Here is a 20,786-nt window from a genome sequence, read left to right on the forward strand (position 1 = left end):
CTCGCAGGCGCGCCGGCGAGGAGCCGGGACCGCAGCCCGCACTGACTCAGCGAGGGGTGGGATTCTCCATGGCCCTGCGATATCCAGGCGGCGGAGTCTCGCCTCTAGGGTCGCGCGGCAGCAGGCAGGTGCGAGGCTGGGCTGAGCGAAACCCTCCTAGGAGCCTCCGCAGAGGGGCGGGGCCCCTCGCCTTCCGAATGACAGAGTGGCTGGGACGCGGGGCAGGGCAGGAGGTCCAGGGCCCCGCGCTCCGGACTGTCGTAAGAGGGGCGGGGCGCGCTGTGTTCGGGACTGTCGTAAAAGGGGCGGGCGCGCCGCGCTGGGGATGACGTGAAGCTGGGGGCGCTGGCGCTGTTGCCGGTGGCTAGCGGGCGTTCGCGCCATGGAGCGTTATGCGGGCGCCTTGGAGGAGATGGCGGACGGTGCCCGGCAGCAGGAGCGACACTACCAGCTACTGTCCGCGCTGCAGAGCCTTGTGAAGGAGTTGCCCAGGTACGCGGGCGGGCGGGCGGCGGCCTGCCGAGGCGGTGTTGGGTCCCTCCAGGGCTCACCACGCCCCCCTACCCCGCAGCTCCTTCCAGCAGCGCCTGTCCTACACCACGCTCAGCGACCTGGCCCTGGCGCTTCTCGACGGCACCGTGTTCGAAATCGTGCAGGGGCTACTGGAGATCCAGCACCTCACTGAAAAGAGCCTGTACAACCAGCGCCTGCGCCTACAGAACGAGCACCGAGGTGCGCGGGGGCAGCGGGACTAGGTGCCTCCTCCTCGGGGTTGGCGCCTCCCGGCAGCTCTTGGTATCTGTGCAGATCGGCTCCTTCCTTGGGAGTGTTCGGAAAAGGTCCCTAAGATTAACAAAATCAAGGGCGCGGAGACTGAGACAGCGCCTTTTTGGTGACCAGTGGGTCCAACCAGTTTTGTTTTCAGTTGCTGCAGTACCCACTTCTTAGCAGAAACTCCCCGCTCGGGCTTCCCTGTGCCCCAGCCCCTTCCAGACCAGAAGGCCCTAGGCCTCGGTGCCTGGTCTGCCTACAGGCAGACTCTGGTGGTGGCTCTGATTGCGTTGCCCCTCAGTAGTTGGAGGTCTGTTGACAGTTGTGCAGGGAGCGCCTTTCAGGGTCAGTTCCCTCTCAGACCTCGCAGGGCCTCATTCCAGTTGCACATCAAATTCCTAAGCACTGTCTCCTGTGGCGCCCTCCCAAACCCGAAGAGCTTCCTACTTGAGCCTCATGCTTGGTGGGCTTGGGAGTCCTTTCCTGCGAATTATATAGGCCAGGTCCCCCTGCACCACCAGATTTCAACCTTTGCTATTTTATTTTTCCCAAACTTCTTTTAAAAGTTGAAACATTTAGAAAACCTGAAAAGGGAGTCTACTGCTTGTGCTTGTGCTCGCGCTGAAAGTTCAGTAGTGAACGTTCTGCTCTAGTGCTTGATATCCCAAAATGCATGCATGTGACAGCATAGCGGTTCACCTAGAGTCTTCAGCATTCCTGGAGAGCAGGATTTTCAACCCAGCAATGTTGACATTTGTGGCTGGGTAAGTCTTTATGGTGAGATGCTGTCTTGCGCATTGCAGGATGGCAGGGGTACCCTCCCTAGTCCGGAAAACCAAGAATGCCTCCAGACAACCGGGGGGTGGGGTCAACCTTGGCCTCCGATTGGGAGCAAGTTCTCTAGAACAAGAGCGGTCTCCGACACAGCTGCCGGGGGTAGCCCCCTGAGAAATTAACTGTTCCGGGTGTCTCCTGACTTTCAGTGCACGGCCACATCATGCTACCTAACTTGTGGCAAATTGTTGATTTATAAGTAAGGATCCAGTCCAAGTTCATGTGCTACAATTGGCTACTTTGGTCTCTTTGCTTCTGGAACAGTCCACAGCATTTATTGTGGCATTGCCTTTGTGTAGAGTCCAGGGCAAATGCCCTGCTCTGGATCTATCAGGTTGCTTCCTCGTGCGTTTAACCTGCTTCTCCACTCTCTGGGTTTCCTGTACACTGGACTGCTGGTAGAAGCCTGATTAGAAGCAGGTTTAATGTGGCAAAAGTTCCTCCTAGCGGTGCCAGGCGCCCTTCCCCAGAAGGCAGGCGCTGTCCATCTGCTCCAGGATTCATGTTTCTATCAAGAATGGATGTCAGAATTTGGTAGACCCCTTTTTGGAAGCTCTTGAGATGATCGCATGGTGAATCATTTTCTATGACTACAGTGAATTACAATTACTTGAATTCCATCCTACTTGGTCGTGTTGTAGTATCCTCTCTATGTACGCTGGATTTGATTTGCTAAAATCTTAAGAATTTTTTGGTCTATGTTCATGACAAACCGTGGTCTATAGTTTTCATGTAATATCATCTGGTTTGGGTATCAGGGTTTTTGCCAGCCTTATAGGATGAGTTTGGAAGTGTTCTCTTCAGTTTTCCAGAAGAGTTTGTGTATAATTGGCATTACTTCTTCCACTAAATGTCTGGGCGATTGTCTTTTTAAAATTTTTTATTGAGTTGTAAGATGCATACAGTTTAATCCCAAGTGCATGGCTCATTATTCCTTAATGCTCAGACTGTGCCATGTGTGGCCAGTGGGGGCGCTCCAGGCTCCTTTAGATGCCTCCCCATCATTCTGTGAGTACTTCCTTGTTTTCTGGTTCCAGAGCGTGTTCAGGCTCATCTTTTGTTTTCTCCCTGTCTCAGTCCTGGAATCGGCCATTTTTCCACAGGGCCCTGGTCCCTTCTAGTGGGATGGGGAGTTTCAGTAACTCCCTGGGCCCATTGCTGTTTGGGCCAGGCCCTGGTTCCACCAGCAGCAGGCATGCCTGCGTTGACTTCCTGCTTTTCCTTTCTGATTTGGCAGGGGTGACTGGCTGCTCCTGCCTCCTTTGTGTTCCCTGGGCATGTCTAAGGCCAGGCCCCTTCTACAGAGGCAGCCAGTGTGGCTCTCTTCTTGCCTTTTGGTTGCCTACCTAGTGGAATCTGGTAGTGGGCCTGGCACTTGTAGCAATGTTTGATCAGTAGAGTGAAGGAGGTGACATTTTCCTGCTTCCCTGTGTTATGGAAATGTCTCGAGGGAGCTCTTGGTTTGAAACATATTTCATGTGATAAATGCCATCATTGAGGTGTGTACAGAATGCCAAGAAATAGGAGATTGGGGAAGGCTGCAGGCACAGCGGAAGCCAGGCTACCTGCAGGGGAGCCTCAGGGACCCTGGAGTTCCTTGGAAACTTGCCATCAGAGAAGAGCTGCAACATCGGGGCTCTTCCCAGGAACAGAGTGTTGGGTTTCGCATTTTCTTGTGATCAGGGACCCCTCCTTCCTGGGGAGCTGTAGCCGTTTGGCACTTACTGGTCACTGGCGCCAGCGGCAGTGTGCTGCATGTTCTGTTTCATGGTGGTTTATGTCCCATGATCGCTTCCTCTGTACATTCCCCTCAGACTAGACAGTTTGCACACATCTGTGTTTGTGCAGTTTAGCAGGGACTGTGGAGCTTTACTTGATGGCCGGGGGTGAGCTCCTCAAAGCCGCACAGGCTTATGGTGCCCCAAGCTCATCCCAAACTTGGACCTCCCAGGTCTGCCCACCCTTCTCCGTCTGGCGCTGTGCTAGAGCTGGGAGCTGCAGATGGGGGAGGGGGCTGCCCACCCTGAAGCGGGGAGGGGCCGACCACACCCCGGCAGGCAGAGGCCCCACACTCAGGCTCAGCGACCCCGCTCCTCCTGCTCCTTTCCCATGCCTTTGTCTGAGGTGGTCTCCGACACTTGAGTAGATGTCCAGTGGCCTGTGGCCATGGGGGCCCTGAAGCCCTCAGACTGCAGCCTCCCTCCCACCCGCCTCCTCCAGCTGCCCTGGGTCTGGGGCTGCAGCTTTGGCCCCACCCGGCCAGTCTTCCCCACCCCACCCTCTCTCATCTATCAGGTTGCTTCCTCGTGCATTGCCATGGGAGGGCCCGGCCCTGGGTGACAGTGGGGTGGGAGGATGGAGAAGGCCGGCGTCCCCAGTGCAGATACCCCTTTGGCCTGGCTGCTCTGCTGGGCTGGCAAGGCAGGTGCCCATGGGTGAGGGCTGCTGCCGAGTCCCGCCGCCTGCTGACCAGCTCTCATCCCTCCCAGTGCTCAGGCAGGCGCTGCGGCAGAAGCACCAGGAAGCCCAGCAGGCCTGCCGGCCCCACAACCTGCCTGTGCTTCAGGCGGCTCAGCAGCAAGAACTACAGGTATGCGGGGCACAGGCAGGGTGGCCGGCCTAGCTGTCCTGTGGGCACCACCTGGCTCTGCTGACTGAGCTGAGCTGAAGGGGTGTCAAGGCTCAGGCGTGGGTGGCTACCCTGGGCCTGAGTGGGCCACTGGAAGCCTAGTGAGTCCCACCAGGTGCTTCCTCTCTGAGGGTGCCAGGTGTGCTGGGGCTGGGTGGAGGGTGAGGGCCCACCGGTGCTCCCCTGGATAGCAGCTCCTCGTGGGTTGGGGCCTCCGCAGAGCAGGTGGCCTCAAAGGGGTACAAGGGCAATGGTGGGGTGATGGGGCCAGCCAGGAAGGACCCCTTCCTCCCAGGGAACACAGGGACAACCAGAGACTGGCATGTAACCAACAAGCCATGGGGCAGGGTGTGCCTGCGGAGATGTGTGTGTGGTCCCAAGGCAGCCCCAAGTTAGGGCATTCGTGGAAGCCCCTTAGGGCCCCCTTCAGGAGTTCACATGGCCAAGGAGAGGCCTGGGTGTGGCGAGGATGCATCGGTGGTGTCAGAGCTGGTGCTGCTGGGGATGGCAGCAGGAGCATGTGTTTGAGCTGCCCTCCCCCTCCCGCCCCACCCCCCACGGCAGGCAGTGGAACACCGGATCCGTGAGGAGCAGCGGGCGATGGACCGGAAGATCGTCCTGGAGCTGGACCGGAAGGTGGCTGACCAGCAGAGCACACTGGAGAAGGCGGGGGTGGCTGGCTTCTACGTGACCACCAACCCACAGGTCAGTGCCTGGGCCTGCTCTGCCCTAGCCCGAGTGCCCATGGGCCCCGCAGACCCCATTCCATCTGGGGTTTCGCCGCTGGTCCCTGGGGAGCCAGGTTCAGGGTATAGGGAGTGAAGTGGAAGGATTGAGGCTCTGGAAAGGATTTCTCTGCCATTCCCAGCACGGAGGCCAGGCCCATTCCCTACAGGAGGGTGAGCCAGCCAGCCACGGGGCACTGCCCACCCTCCCCAGGCCTGCTGTGCCCCACAGGGCCCTCTTCTGCTCCCCTCCCACATGCCATTCCGAGTGGCCCTGCTGGGGGCAGAGGCTCAGATTCCCCCCCATCCTGGCAGGCCATGACCAGGCTTCACAGGATGGCCGCCCTGTGGACTCACTGCCTGGCACCCTTGGACCGGGGTGAAAGGAGCCCGGGGGTCACTCTGGCCTTCACGGTGCCCCTCTGTATCCCAGGAGCTGATGCTGCAGATGAACCTGCTGGAACTCATCCGGAAGCTGCAGCAGAGGGGCTGCCGGGCAGGGAAGTCAGCCCTGGGACTGGGAGGTCCCTGGCAGCCGCCTGCTGCCCAGTATGACCAGGAAGGCAGCCCTGTCCCACCATAGCCCCAGGCAGCAGAAGTCTGGGCAGAGTTCATCTTCTTGACCTTTGGCCCCTGCCTTCCCAGCTGCCCACAGGGGTCCCCTGCTGAGGAGAGGCCGGGTGGAACGCGGCTGCCTGTCCTCCTTCGTCTGAGGCTTGCTGCCAAACGCTAGGTTGGTCTCATAAGAGGCAGGCCGGCCCAGCCTGCTGCTGTCTGCTTCAGGGCCCGGCAGAGAGTGAGGCCGGGGGTTCTCACACCTTCTCACTCCATGGGGTACATCCCAGCCTGCACTGAGGGTCACCCGAGTGCTTGTTCTGGTCTCAGCCTCTCCCTTGGCAGCTGCAGCCCCCATGCAGAAGAGGCTCCGAGGCCCAAGCTCTATGTGACCCAGAGAAATAAAGATGCCTCACTGTGGCCCGTGTGTGGCTTGTGTGACAGCTGCAGGTTCTGCCATAACCAGGGCCCCAGTAGGGCCCCCGCCTCTGCTGCAGCAGAGGCCTCTGCCTGAGGGTCGCTTCCTGGGCTGTGTGCCCAGCCCACCACCCCTCCCCCTGCACGGAGACTGGGACCCTCCAGCCTTTCCTGCCCCAGTGCTGGTCCCAGGATGCTGTCACTGCCATCTGCACAGGGCCCCCATCCAAGCCCCAGGGCATGAGGACCACATCCAGCCTGCTTTGTGGGGCTGGGGCTAGAGAGCAAGGGAGAAGGCCCGGGGTGCAAGTGTGCGCCTGCCGCAGCCTGGTCAGTGTCCTGTGGGAACCACTAGGAGGCACCTGATGCAGGTCACTGGGGTAGAGGACTCCGGGCGGCAGGAATGGCCTGAGGAGGAACCCGGGGGGAAGGCGTGCCAGGCCCACGAGGAGAGCTTGGCCTCTGCATCTGCATGAGTCCCCTCCATGCTGGCCTGGGCCCATGGGCACTGCTGGGTCCTTGTGGAGTCAGGGTTGGGGGTGTCCAGGTCCGCGCAGGGCCTGGCCTCCAGGAACAGATGATGCTGGAAGCCAGAGTCTGCGGTGAGAGTTCTCTGACCCTGTTTGAGCCACTCCCTCTTTGCTGCCCACAGCTGACCCTGTGTGAGGGCAAAGGCTCTCAGCTGCAGGAACAGTGGTTTATTGACCAGGCAGGGCCTCCCCAGCCCGGCCTCTGCTCCCCGAGGGGCTCGGGCTGTGTGGGCTGGCCCTGGCAGAAGGCGAACAATCCTCTAGGCCCGAGGACATAGGGGTCACAGAGGTGGGGGCCTTGGGCCTACACATCCGGGGAGAGTTCCCAACCGTTCCCAGCGGCTATCCGAGGCAGGTAGCGGGTTCGGCCCACACCTGAGTGCCCAGACCCTGGGCAGGGCTGGGAGGCACCTGACCCCACCTCCAGCAGCTCTGCAAGTGTGGAGTGAAAAAAGGTGACTCTGTGTGAGGATGGGGTTGGCTGCAGCTGTGGTGACGGCCTGGGGTGGGTGCGGGGGGCCCTGGAGGCCGAGGGTGGGCTGGCGGGTGCTAGGCAGGGCGACGGAAGAGGCTGCCAGTTCGGAGCCGCCGCAAGAGCTCCAGCCACAGCAGCCGCCACTCCCGACAGGCGCCCTTCATGAGGCTGCTGTTCTCCAGGGCGCAGCGGGACAAGTAGGGCAGCACCTCCATCACGGGGCCGTAGGGCACGTACTTGTACACGGGGTAGCCGGCCTGGCCTGCATGGGGGCAGATACACCATGAGGTCCAGACCCAGCACCGCACCCCATCACACCAGGGAGGGCCCCACTCACCCAGCGGGAAGCTGATCTGGTCACACATGCCTAGCAGCTGTCCAAAGTACACCTGGTGGTCAGTGAGATGCAGGCACAGCTCCTCCATCCTGTGCAGGTAAAGCCAGGAGCTGAGGGCCAGTTCCAGGACACTGTCCCGGTGCAGGGGTACAGGGCTCCTGTCCCAGCTCTGAGCCCGTCCTACTACCCCAGATCCCCCATCTACACTCTCCAGACTTCATCCCCTGCAAGGTGGGGTTGGGGTATGGGCTCTGCCCGGCCCTGCCCCAGTGAGGCCTCTTCCCAGTCGGACTCTGCTGGGCTGCCTTACTCTTCTCCCTGGGGAGGCGTCGGCCCTTAGCCAACAAGGTCCCCCTCCTGTTTTCCCCACCCTCCCCTCTGCCACCTCTCCTCTACCTCCCTTCTTGGAGCTGCATCCCTTCCTGGGGCCCTGACCCACCCAGCAGCCTGCCCCACAGGGCAGGGAAGCTCCTCGGCTCTCCTGCCATCCCTTCCTCAAGCCCGTCCAGGGTTCTGCGGTACGACTGGTCTCCGGCCCTGCCCTCGCCTTCTGTGGGCTGCTCCTCTGCCCCATCCCCACAGCTGCTCTGTCCCACACAGCTGCCACCAGCCCCCCAGTCCTCGGAAGGCGGCTGCTCTGAACCGAGATGTGCTGCACATGTCACATACACATGGGATTTAGGAGACTTTGTAGAAACATAATACTCAATGGCGCGTTGCTTTTCTAAAAGCAGCTGGAATACGATTTGAAGTAATATTTTATATATTTTGGGTTCATTAAAATGTATTCTTGAAATTTATCTTTTTTAATGTAGCTACTAAAAAAATTTATAGATGTGGCTTGTATTATATATCTATTAGCACTGCTCAGATATTGGGGTGGGGCCCTCAACTCTGTCCTGTCTTCACACCACCCCTGACAGGGTCTTACAAAGATTCTCAGAGTTTGAAATATCCATGCAGTGACAGTTCTCACATTTCATCTCCAGCTTCCTATATCCAGGTATCCTGACTTAGCCGGTCTGCACAGCACTGGGTCCCCCACCCTGGGCCGAGTTCCGCCCGCTCCTCACACATCACCTGGGTGACTGGCGGGGCCTGTGCTGTGCTTCCCACTCCCTCCCCGAGGACCTCACCTCCCCTGTTCTCCACCCGCCCCAGCCCTGGCTCCCATCAGCCAGAGGCCCTTTCCCTCCGTCCCTGGGCTGGGCTCTAGTGTCGGGACCACCCAGTCTAAAGCAGGCACCCGCCTCTGCCACATCGCCTTGGTCTCCATCGTGTCTCTCCCTCAACCCCAGGACATGAACCTGAGAGCCGGGCTGCCACTGCTGGCTGCCCCCTCCCCTGCTGGTGTGCACAGCCTCTGCCACGTGACTGCAGCTCCTCCCAGCGCAGGGCAGCAGCTCACTCCGCCTGGCATCTGGGCTTGGCCTCATGAGGCATTTTGGCCAACAGGGAGGTAACAAAGGTGACATAAGCAGAGGCTTGCCCACTCCAGGCCTTCTGGAAGCCTGAGCCCATCACATGCCCAAGCCTGGGCTGGCCTGTGGGACACTGGACCTGGGTACAGCCTCCTTTACTGCCCCAGCCGTGAATGAATTCATTAGGCCCCACCGGCCCCAGATCACAGACGCAGGAGGGACACAGGCACAGCCAGCGGCAGAAGCATCAGCTGAGCCAGCCCGCCCAGGCCTACAGAACATGCCACTGTTTCAGCCTCTAAGTTTGGGGCTGGTTGGTTCCTCGGCCAAAGCCAACTCGGGTTGTTTGAGGGTGGGTGGTGTGGCAGTCTGGGCCCGGCATAGGACAGAGCAGCTGCCATAGTCTAGAAGCACTTACTCAGGGGAGGGGACCCCAGCTCCCCAGAGCTCCCCAGCCACCCACAGCAGGGGCACAGAGCTGAAGCCTGCAGGGGTCCAGCCTCAGGCAGGGTTGTGAGCATGGTATTGGGGGAACCTGGCACACGGCCCTTGGGGCCATGAGGAGAGAGCGCAGCTGCCACTCAGGGGAGGGGGAAGCCGTGTCCAGTGGGGAAGCCACTGCCACAGCAAGACAGTGGGGACAGACAGGTGCCGGGGGGAAGCTGGAGAGAGGAAGCCCTGCTGAGGGCAGGCTCTCCTTTTGGAGTTGGATGGTGATGTGTCTAGTCAGGCTGTGGGCCACCAGCATTGAGAGTCCACCCAGGGGCCGTGAGTCCTGATTACAAGCTGAGAGGACCCACCAGCTCCCGAGTGCTGGCTCCTGCTGGCCACCAGGCCTGTGCGTGTGGAGACAGTGAGTCTGTCCCATCACCGACACATCTATGACAATTAGCAGAGGGTCAGGGCACAAAAGCCGGTGTGCTGCGATTTCAGGCCATGAAAAAGCAGCAGCATCGTGAGCAAAGGCCGAATGTGGGCATAACTGAATGATTTCAGAGCCGTGACTCAGCTCCCCGAGCAGCACCAGGATGTGTCCTGTTGGCTGCAGCCCTGGCCCCAAGCCTGGCCCTGTGGCTTCACAGCTCTTTGGGGAGCCCCGTCGTGCCACAAGCCCTGGATCTGGAACACCTTGCCCTACTGTGGAGTGGAGCCCCTGCTCAGCTCCTAGGAAGGTGAGAGCCAGAGAGGCCACCGCCCAGGCCCCCAAGGGTTCTAGGGGTCCCATCCCTGGGAAGGCGGAATCTGGGAGGGGAGGGGGACCTAGGACCCCATTGTGTGCATAGCTTGGGCTAAGGCATAAGACCAGGGTGACGGTACTGGAATATCCAAGAACTGACTTCACCTAACTTCTGCATTTGACTTGTTAGAATTCTACCAAAGTTGTGCTCCATGGGACACATATTTAAAGGGAAAACAGACCATTACGTTTCAGATGTAGTTAAAATGTTAAGGGAACTGCTTATACATGAGGCGGTGCTGTGGAGGCCTCCTGAGGGACTGGGCTCCAACACTGCGTCTGTACCTTTCAGGAGCCTTCCGGATCCCCTAATGAAACTTAGTTTTTTACTTTGGAAGTTTAATAAGTCAGATGTTAATTTTTGAAAGTCTGGGTACAGTGGCTGACGCTTGTAATCCCAGCACTTTGGGAGGCCAAGAAGGGAGGATCACTTGAGGCCAGGAGTTTGAGACCAACATAGTGAAACCCTGTCTCTGCTAAAAATACAAAAAACTAGCCAGGCATGGCAGTGCACACCTGTAATCCCAGCTACCTGGGAGGCTGAGGCATGAGGAATTGCTTGAACTTGGGAGGCAGAGGTTGCAGTGAGCCGAGACCATGCCACTGCACTCCAGCCAAGGTGACAGAGCGAGATTCTATCTCAAAAAAAGATGTTAATTTTAAAAACCAACGTAACTGCAAAGAGCCTTTGTGCTCTCACAGTCCAATGTCCAGAATGCCAGCAGGCCCGGGCCTGCAGGGCACTGAAGCTGCCCTCCAGCTCATTTCACCAACCTTTCCCCACAACTGCCCGCCTGCACCCAGCAGGTTGCTCTGCCCATCCTGAGCTCTGCCCACCCTGAGCTCTGCCCACCCTGAGCTCTGCCCACCCTGAGCTCTGCGCTGCTGCCGCCTCTCCCCAACCAGAGGAGCCAACGGCTCGGGGTGGTGACGGTGCCGGGTGGGGCGCACCTACCTGCGCAGCGTGAAGCGCACTGTGTCCTCATTGTGGGAGGCCACCATCACCTTGGCCTTGGCGTTGTGCTTCAGCTCCTCCAGCACGTAGTCCAGGCACCTGTGGAGAGTGCCATGTGAGCCCAGTTCCAGCCTGTGGTCGCCTGCGCCTCTCATTACCAGCTGCACAGAGAGGAGGCCGAGGGCAGGCCCAGGGCCATCCAGTGAACTGGCTCTTTCCAAGGGTGTCCACAGGATCCCACAGGATAAGGAAGAATGGAGCAGCATCTGCCCCTCCCAGCACCTCATGAAAAAGAAAGACCGGCAACCAAGAAGAAGTGAGCGATGTCTGGGACCAGACAATTCACGCAGAACCAGCTGGGGTGCAGCGTCCCTGCATCAAATGTGCCATGATGCTGGGACCAGCCCAAACATGGCCATGAGCCTCATGACAGACACAGCTTTGCTTCTGGGGAGGGATCCTACGGTGCCCCCCCGGCCCTGCAAGGAAATAAAAGGGAAGCAGGTCCCTGCAGGGAACAGTGGGGGTGGGCATCAGGTGCACCAGGAAGCCCGAGCGGCACCACCCTCCTGCAGCGAGGACACTCAGCAGGCTTGACCACGCGCACATTCTCTCTGACCCAGCAATTCCATTTCCAAGAACCTAGGACAGCTGCATCCTCAGACACAAAACCCCTGATGGCCCATGTGTACCACAGAGGGTGACGGTGTGTCCAGCGAGTCCCTGTTACAATAACCAGACTGAAACCAGTAAGATCAAAGAAGCTGGACACACAGCCACCCTCTGTGGTGTGCTCACGGGCACCCCATGCTGGCTGGTAACAGCGCCACTCTGCAAGCCCACACAAGGGGACCCAGACGGAACGCGAAATGAAAAGCACACTGGGCAGAGAACACGCTACAACGCAAACAACAATGGCGGAGATGTGTGCGCTGCGGCACGACGGGCACGGCGGTGGCAGGAGGTGAGCTGCAGCCAACCAGGAGACACCTGGGGTCTCTGAATTTGCAGCACACACGCCTCTAAGAGGAAAAACTCATGGTTGGCCAGCCTGTGCTACATGAAAAGATCACCAGGAAACTAGAGCAGTAAAAGCAGGTGCAGAACAGCTGATGGGCGATCCCACTGTGTGAACTGAAAAGCAAACAGGCTGAGCCTGCAAGGCGGGGAGGGCCGGGTGCTCGTGCACATCTCTGGATCTAAGTGTCTGCAGGAGCCGGCTCAGGGAACTGTGGCCTATTTTGCTTTGTTCAATGGGCTTTTCTATATGTATAAAAGAATAACCTTAATGTTTTTGAAAAAGCAACACATGACACAGAAGCAGAGGAAATACCAGTTCTGACCTGGGGACACACGAGGCTGCCACTCCTGCTGGGGTCTTCTGGCCCCAGCAGGGTGGGACAAGGTCAGTCTCCAAGCCTCTCCCTCAGGCCCAGTTTCTTGGCGCCCTGCCCTGGGAAGATGGAGGCACAAGAGAGCTGCGCACCTGTGGTACATGGCGTTGGTGGCCTCGTACGTGGGGTTGATGGGGTCCTCATAGCCGATCTCTGCTGCACGGGCTCGCTCCTGGGCCAGGTATGTGCCCCGCACCAGCTTGGCCCCAAAACATCAGCACTCACGGCGAGCCAGCTCCACGCCCAGGGTCACATTGTCACAGGCATCCTGTGGGGCCAGGGCCAAAAGTCGCAGGGAGCCTGGGCAAGCCCAAGTGACAGCAGGATGGAGCCTTCCTGGGCCCAGGTGCAGTCACCAGGGCTGGGCAGCAGCTGCGTGGAGAGGTGCAGCTCAGGGCACCTGGAGCACATGTGGGTGAGGATGGGCCTCCAACCTCTGTCCCCAAGGAGCAATGGCAATGGGGATGTCTGCAGCCTCCTGTGTGGCCTGTGGACAGCCCTGTGGGAGCAGCCCAGGCACCAGCAGCCATCATGTGCTCTAGACTCCCAGGCCGACTGGGGGACGGGTGCATACTGCAGGCTCCTGCCTGGACCCCTCCCCATGCCACCCTGTGTCCTCCGGGCACCCGGCTCACCCCTGAGAGCTCTGAACCTGTTAACATCCCTGAGCAGTTTGGGGCCCACAGGCCAGGGTGGGCTCCCTGAACACATGTGACATCCTGGGTGAGTCTTTCTGGAGAGGGCCCAAAGCTTTCATCCGGTTCTTAGGGGCGCTGAACTGAAAACACGCTGGAGGAAATGGTCATGTGGCGCTTTCCAAGTTTGGGGTGTCAGGCACATCTAGTGGACCCTCCTAAAGATCGCTGTCTTCCTCCTGCTCCTTAGACACTCGGCTGGTTCCGAGAACCACAGGAGAGGCTGCGGGCAGCGGGCCTTTCTTCCTACTCTGAGGCAGTCACCCCGGCCTCGGCCTCCTCTGCAGGCCTGGCTGTGGCCACCACCTAAGGGGCTTTCTGTACCCTGGGGCCCACCCTGGGTGAGCTGTGCTGCAGAAGACCCCAACAATCCCTTGGGGGCACGGCCCACTCCCTCCTCCATCCCGTGAGCTCCCTGGCGGGTACTGAGTGTAGAACCAGGCAAATGCCAGGGAGCTCAGATGAGAGGAGCCCCTCCTGTGGGGTCTCCAAGCCCCAGGCAGGGAGGGGCTGAGCGGGGAGCTTGCCTTGAGGTAGCACTGGTACGTGTTGAAGATGAGCGGCTTCTCCACATTGAACTTGCGCTGCATCTCCAGCGTCAGGCGGCTGATGGCCGGTTAGAAGTAGGTCTGCTCAGCGTCCACCATCAGCCGCACGCCCACCTCTGTGGCTTTCTGAGAGGTGCAGAGGGTGGGGCAGTGGGAGCAACTGTTGCTCAGGTGAGGCAGGTGTCCTCTTCTGCACGAGTCCCAGGTCCCCAAGGCCCCAGCCCTCTGCCCGAGCAGGGCAGCTCACCTTGGCCAGGACATCCATCCACTGTAGCATCCTCGTCATCTGTAGCTCCTCCTCCTCAGTGAACCGGGACAGCAGGGGCTCCAGCTGTCCTGTCTGGGGGTGCAGCACACGGTCAGGCCACAAGTGAGGGCTGGAAAGTGCCACCCTGAGGCCCAGGCTAAACCTTTCTCAGCATTCCCAGCCCACGGGAACCCTCTGACCCGCCCATGCAGGGCCGGGAGGGCCACCTGGACACAGCAACACAGCACCTGGGAACCTCCAACGCAGCCAGTGCACTGCCCTACGTGGGGCCTGGTGGCACCATGAGGGAGCTCATTGGCCATGTCAGTGGGCCCCAGGCTCAGTCCGGGCCTGCACCCCAAAGTGTGTACTCTAACAGCCTCCCCAGTTCCCACAGAGGCCCCACTGTTGTGGGAGGGCCCCCTGCAGCTCCCATGTGACACTGAGGAAGTGAACACTGATCACCCAATCGTCAAACAGAAGGGCTCCGCCCGGAGCAGGGAGAGGACCCAGGAGGTCGTGCAGCACATGCTGCTGGGCGGTGGTGCAGCACATGCTGACACGTGGCTGGGGACCAGGGCAACCTCCAGGATGAGGCCTTCAAGGAGCTGGTGCTCAGAGGCCATGGGGACCCATCCTGCAGGGCCTCCCGCTCACCCCTTTGCTGCCCCAGTAGCCTTGCCTCACTGAGCACAAACAGTACCGCTCTATCCCTTGCTACACCATGCTAAAGTCTCCAACAGCTGGTGGTCCTGGTGCACAGCCGCTCTGTACACACTGCGCCCCCCAGAGGCTCTGGGTCGCGGTCTCTAAGTTTGAGGCTGGGCCCTTAGTGGACTGGGGCTAGATGTGTCATGGAAAGCTGCCTCCGCAGGATGTTTTCTGAAGGTGCGTCTGTTCTTTCTTCGAATCCCAGCTTAGGTTGTGGTTTCAAGCATTCTGCCAGGTCCTGGGCTCCCCTCCCACAAGCAGATGAGTCTCATTCCTCTCCCTGCTGTACACAGGCTGGCCTGGTGACATGCTTCTAACACACAGAACTCGGCAGAAAAGACACCGTGTGACTTTTGAGGCGAGGCAGGAAAAGGTCACCCAGCTTCTGCCTGGCTCTCACGTCTCAGGGGACACTGGCAGGAAAATGTCATCCAGCTTCTGCCTGGCTCTCACGTCTCAGGGGACACTGGCCCTTAGAGCCCAGCTGCCGTGTTGGGAAAAAGCCCAAGCCACGGCCAGCACCAACTTCCAGACATGCGAGTGGGCGCCTCCTCCAGGCCCCAGCCCCCCACTATGAGCACAGCTACCCAGGAGACCCCGAGGGAGGACTGCCCAGCTGAGCCCTGTCAACCCCAGAACGCTGAGGGAGAAGCAGAGTGACTGCTGCGTTTCAGGCCTCTGAAGTTTGGGGTGACCTGATGCACAAGACAGATGACTTGGGGAAGGCCCAGACCCCCTCTCCTTGTGGTGTCTTAAGGCTCTGCGTGGGTCTGTGTCCCACCAAGCACTCTGTGGACATGTGTGGGTTTGTGTCCTTCCCCCTGGACCATAGGGGGTCTGTGGGGCCATAGTGTGCAGTGATCTTGGTCATGTTAAGTTCCCAGGGTGGGCAACAAGAGACACGCATGGCAGGCTGAACTCCCTTCTCAGCCCAGCGCCCTGCTGAGCGGGGCCTCACCGAGGAGCGGAGGTGTTACCTGTGCGTTGGGGACGACCAGGTGCTTGGAGAGCTTGGTCCTGCTGTCGATGAGGCTGCCCCAGTCCAGCAGGTCCATGGTCCTGAGGGAGGAGGCGCATCAGCAGAGGGGGCGACCCCACCTGTGGGTGCTAGGGTCGGGTGAGGGATCCAGGCCCAAACCTGTCCGTTCACCAACCACCACAAAACCCACCTCGGTGTGCAGTTTTAAAGGACAGAGAAGGCTGAGGCAGGAGAATGGCGGGAACCCAGGAGGCAGAGCTTGCAGTGAGCAGAGATCGCGCCACTGCATTCCAGCCTGGGCGACACAGCGAGACTCTGTCTCAGGGCGACGAAAAAAAAAAAAAAAAAAGACAGAGAAAATGTAAATATCGTTCTCTCTTTAACAATTTAAAACCAGTGGTGTGCAGTGGCTCAAACTTGTAATCCCAGCACTTTGGGAGGCTACGGTGGGCAGGTCACTTGAGCCCAGGAGTTTGAAACCAGCCTGGGCAACATGGTGAGACCTAGTCTCTATAAACATAAATTAATTAAAATAATTTAAAACCAAAACACAAACAGTCCTGTATCTAGGCGGCTCTGAAAACACTGAGTACCCTAGTGCTGTTTTGGGCTTGTGGAGGGGCCGAGCATAGGCAGCCAGGCAAGAGGTGGACACAGCTCCAGGGACCAGGGAGGACACAGTGTGCAAGGCTGACGGTGTGTGAGGGGACGGCTCACTACTGCACCACCCCAGTCACCTCCCCACTTCAACTGGGGGCTCCTGGTGACCTCGGTTCCAGCCCCGGACCCAAGGATGGGGCGTGGGGCTCTGATCCTTCACCTGCCAGCGTGGGCTCCAGGGGGGCTGAGAGTGCTACCTTTGCTCTGGACCCAGATAATTCTATAAAGAGCCCTCTATGGGGGCCTCAGGGACCTGAGGCCATCAAGTCCTGCTGTGTGAAAAGCAGCTCCTTCAGCACTGTCATCCCAAGGCCCACCCTCTCAGGCAGGGCAGCCAGGACTGGGAGACGCTGCTGGGGCTTGGCTGGAACCATGGCTGATGCTCGTGTCCTCTCAGCCTGGGGGCTGCTCTCACCCAGACACTCCCGGGGTCTCCGCCATGAACCAGTCCTCAATCTCAGCCCTGGATGCGATGCCCATCTTTGCAACACTTTCCTTGAGAAGTGAGAAGGCCTGGATCAGCCCCATTCGTTCACATTTTATCCTTCCCCCACCCATTGGCCTCTGGTGCTGTTTCTGGCTTTATTACATCATTAGTGAGAATGGGATCCTTTTCTGGTTTGTTTCTACTGCATGGACAGGTCTATTCCCACCCGACTGCTGATGCTCGCCCACACCCTGCAGGGCTGGGTCCCCAGCCCTCCCACCAGCATCTCCCCCCTCTGTTCAGTGTCCCTCCAACCTTCTCCTCCCCCCTCAGGCCAACCCCAGCAGCTGCAGAGTGAGCCACATGCCCTGGATGAGTTCCCAAAACCACCTCAGACCACTGCCCAGCATGCCCCCTGTGTGCCCCCACGGTGCCCACCCCCTCACAAGCCCCGGGAGTGGGGAAGGGGAGGGCTGCGCCACCTGCAGCGCCGCCACCTCCAGCTTGGTGTCCACGCCTGGCCAGCCCACAGCAGGCTCCTGGCCCCACCCCACCCCATCCATGAAGTCCCCGCACATGGCGCTCTGGAGGTCCTGTAGAGAAGGAAGGGGGCTCTGTGACAGGGTTTATGTTTGCCATGCAGGTGCAGGACAGCAGTGGGCACAGGAGCTGCCTGTCCCCTGCCGAGCAGCCCCCACAGGCTCCCTGCCTCGGTTTCCTCCCCTGTGCCACCAGCACCATAGGCTGCTCACCCATGGGTCACAGGACCCAGAAACACCGAGCATGGCTAAGGCAGAGACACCCCAGCGAGGCCCCCTTGCTCAGGCCTCTGCCCCAGAGCCAGGGTCTCCCAGGCACCTCTGATGTTCCTGCCCCCACAGAGCCAGCCTGCAGTCCCACCCGGTCCTCCAGGCCGACCCTCCTGCAGCATTCTTCCCCCTGACATTTCTTTCCAAGCAGCAACCAGAAATGTTCCTTTAAAGTGAAAGCAGATCTTACCATCTCATCTTGTTTAATGTCACCCCAATGCAGGGTCTTCCCCTTCCATCTGCCCCAGGAGAACAGGCAATGGGAGAGAAGACGCCCCTCACCCTGATGGCCCAGCATTCAGCTGGCCACTCTGACCCCCAGCCCCAGTCAGGAGGTAGCTTCCAAGCACTGCTCAGAAGGGCCAGGTGCAGTGGTATGCACCTGTAATCCCAGCACTTTGGGAGGCCCAAGTGGAAGGTTCACTTGAGCCCAGGAGTTTGAGACCAGCCTGGGCAACATGGCTGGTCTCAAAATATGAAAAAATATGAAAATTAGCCAGGTATGGTAGTGTGCGTCTGTAATCCCAGCACTTTGGGAGGCCAAGGTGGGGGGATCACTTGAGGCCAGGAGTTCCAGGCCAACCAGGGCAACATAGTGAGACCTCATCTTTTTTCTTTTTCTTTTTCTTTTTTTTTTTTTTGAGACGGAGTCTCGCTCTGTTGCCCAGGCTGGAGTGCAGTGGCATGATCCTGGCTCACTGCAACCTCCACCTCCCGAGTTCAAGCAATTGTCCTGTCTCAGCCTCCTGAATAGCTGGGATTAAAGGCACCTGCTGCCATGGCTGGCTAATGTTTTGTATTTTAGTAGAGACAGGGTTTCACCATGTTGCCCGAGGTGGTCTCGAACTCCTGAGCTCAGACAATCCACCAGCGTCAGCCTCCCAATGTGCTGGAATTACAGGCATGAGCCACCACGCCCAACCGTGAGACCTCCCCTTTACAAAAATTAAAAAAAAAAAACTTGGTTGGGTGTGGTGGTGTGCACCTGTAGACCCAGTTACTCAAGAGGCTGAGGTGGGAGGATGGCTTGCGCTCAGGAGGTCTAGGCTGCAGTGAGCTATGATCACACCACTGTACTCTAGCGTGGGCAACAGAGCAAGACCCAGTCTCATTTGAAACAAACAAACAAAAACATAAACAGGCCTGGGACCTGCTGCCCCTGACGGAGGGCTGCTGGGGCCAGCATGGGGCTGTGCAGGGTCAGGTGTTTCTAACACTGAAAGACACTGGGCTTTGGTGACCTCTGGCTTCTCTAGCCCTCAAGCCCTGCTTCCCCCATCTCTGGCCCCCAGAGGCTGTGTCAGGGAGGGATTCCCAGGCAGAAGATGCTGCACCAGCTCCCTGGGCGCAGTGGCTCACACCTGTAATCCCAGCATTTTGGGAGGCCAAGGTAGGCAGATCACAAGGTCAGGAGATCGAGAAGATACTGGCCAACATGATAAAACTGCATCTCTACTAAAAATACAAAAATTAGCTGGGTGTCGTGGTACATGCCTGTAATTCCAGCTACTCGGGAGGCTGAGGCAGGAGAATCGCTTGAACCAGGGAGGTGAAGGTCACAGTGAGCAGAGATCAAAGCACTGCACTCCAGCCTGGTGACAGAATGAGATTCCATCTCAAAAAAAAAAAAAAAAAAAAAATAGAAAGGAAACAGAAAAAAGAAACCTGACCTGGTGCCTTCCTAGTCCTCTCTCCATCCCAGCCACAAGGTGGGCGTGGCTTCTGTATGGCTAGCCCCTGTCCCACTCAGCTGCCACCTAGGATGCCCGTCCTTGCCCATGGCTGCCCTGCTGCCTCCTCCTCCTACTGCAGCACCACCAGCACTAGCTGCTCTTTCTGGATGCCCCTTAGATGTAGGCACTCCCCAAAGCCTCCACATTACCATCCCTCCCCCTGCCAGTTCCTCTACCTGCGATGTCCCTTCTCACCTTCCTGTCCCCTTGGCCTGTGCTCTCCATGGCCACGGCTTGACCTTATGGCATCCTTATGCACACAAGCACAGCAACGGCCTCTCAGAGGCCACCATCTGTCCAGTTCAGCTCCTTCTTCCTTCACCATCCTCTGCACTCCTGCCACCACTGGTCTTAGGCTGACCGTGGTGATCCCCATGAGATTTGGGCCACCAGCATCTGACACTGATTTCGTGGACCTCTGCCCTCACCTCGCACCCGCCGAGGCCTCACCTAAGCTCAAGTATGGCTCGGTGCTTCTCATCTCCCACCGCCCCCGGCCTTCCCCCTCCTCCCCAACCCCCCCACCCCCGCCTCCTGGTGAGGCCAGGAGTGCAGCCCCCGACCTCCCTCCGAGTCTCACCTGAGAAATCAACACCACCAGACTCCCCGCGCCCCCCGCCCCCCACACCGGGCGCCAACAAACGGAACTTTGCAAACTCTTCCCAGAGTCACCTGGAGATAACCCTCATCTCTAATACCCCTAGGCCTATGCGGCTACAACAGTGTTCTGCTTGTTGCCCCCGCCCCCACCCCCACCAAAAGCCCTCACACTTTTTAAAGTTACCATGGGTGAGTTCAAAGCTGGGCGTTTGAGGGGCTTCCCATTTTTCCCCAACAGTGTGCTCAGAGTGGCTGTGTCTGGGAATCAGCTGGGTCCCAGGGATTGAACCCTGGGGTCCCAGGCTATGAGCCCTACACCAGGCTTCTCTTGTGGCAACATGAAGAATACTCCATTTTAAATTCCAAGTGATAACTTTGTATTTCCACAAGTGGTATATATCGTAAATATTAAAATGACCATTGTTTTTAGTTGGTAGACAATTAGGAAAATTTGCGAGGTCCGAAAGCGACTACGGGAAACGCCTCCCTTCCTGGCTTCCCTCGCTCCAGGAGATGCTTGGGAGGCACCCCTTTCACGCCAGGAAGCTCCGTAAAGGCTCCCGGGACCGGCAGAAGCCCCGCGCCCCCGCCTGCACCCCGTGCACCTGCTCGTGGCGCGCCAGCAGCGCGGGCCAGGCGCACAAGCGCAGCACCAGCAGGCTGCGCGCCAGCTCCCAGGTTCGCCGGCTGCGGTACGCCTTCTGCGCGCTGCCGAAGTCCACGGCGGGCACCGGTGGTCGCACTGCCTTGGCTGACCCACGTCCCGGCACGGCCCCTGGGCCCGCGGCGGGCTGCTAGCCGACGGCCGGCGCCGCGGACACCTAGGCGAAGCGGGGAACGTAGGGGTGCAGCGCCGGGAGAACGCGCCTCAGAGCCATGTCGGGACGCCGGTACCCGCCCTGGCCGCTTAAGTATGCGCTGTTGGTCCCGTCCCGCCCCGCCCCGCCCCGCCCCGCCCCGCCCCGCCCCGCCCCGCCCCGGAGCCCTCTAGCCTCGCTCTCTCCTCAGGAGTCCCACGCTCCGAGCCGCGCCCACTCCTCGGGAGACACAGCCCCATCCCAGAGGCCCCGCCCCTCCCTAGCATCTGCACCCGCTCC

The 20,786-nt window shown here is 59.2% G+C and overlaps 1 protein-coding gene and 1 pseudogene across 2 annotated transcripts; one reads left to right on the forward strand and one right to left on the reverse strand.

The window, feature by feature from the left end:
• Window positions 1-240: 240 nt before the first annotated feature.
• LOC111535524 (protein DGCR6) lies at window positions 241-5,939 on the forward strand. The gene is made up of 5 exons (XM_026449268.1): window positions 241-492; window positions 572-732; window positions 4,095-4,195; window positions 4,799-4,939; window positions 5,393-5,939. The coding sequence occupies exons 1-5, from the start codon at window positions 383-385 to the stop codon at window positions 5,540-5,542; spliced, it is 663 nt and encodes a 220-aa protein (XP_026305053.1). The 5' UTR covers window positions 241-382; the 3' UTR covers window positions 5,543-5,939.
• A 668-nt stretch (window positions 5,940-6,607) lies between these two features.
• Window positions 6,608-20,567, reverse strand: LOC111530710 (annotated as a pseudogene). The gene is made up of 10 exons (XR_003307236.1): window positions 20,295-20,567; window positions 17,030-17,140; window positions 16,536-16,615; window positions 15,459-15,540; window positions 13,771-13,863; window positions 13,503-13,649; window positions 12,373-12,548; window positions 10,887-10,985; window positions 7,274-7,362; window positions 6,608-7,198 (listed from the first exon to the last, which is right to left on the reverse strand). The product of XR_003307236.1 is annotated as a proline dehydrogenase 1, mitochondrial-like (transcript).
• Between the last annotated feature and the right edge of the window lie 219 nt (window positions 20,568-20,786).

This window comes from Piliocolobus tephrosceles, unplaced genomic scaffold (genome assembly GCF_002776525.5).
Source record: "Piliocolobus tephrosceles isolate RC106 unplaced genomic scaffold, ASM277652v3 unscaffolded_874, whole genome shotgun sequence".
NCBI lineage: Eukaryota > Metazoa > Chordata > Mammalia > Primates > Cercopithecidae > Piliocolobus > Piliocolobus tephrosceles.

Coding starts and splice junctions, on each gene's coding strand:
- LOC111535524 (XM_026449268.1), top strand. CDS start 383: ATGGAGCGTTATGCGGGCGCCTTGGAGGAGATGGCGGACGGTGCCCGG. Junction 733..4,094: donor CCTACAGAACGAGCACCGAG/GTGCGCGGGGGC, acceptor CATCCCTCCCAG/TGCTCAGGCAGGCGCTGCGG. Junction 4,940..5,392: donor ACGTGACCACCAACCCACAG/GTCAGTGCCTGG, acceptor TCTGTATCCCAG/GAGCTGATGCTGCAGATGAA.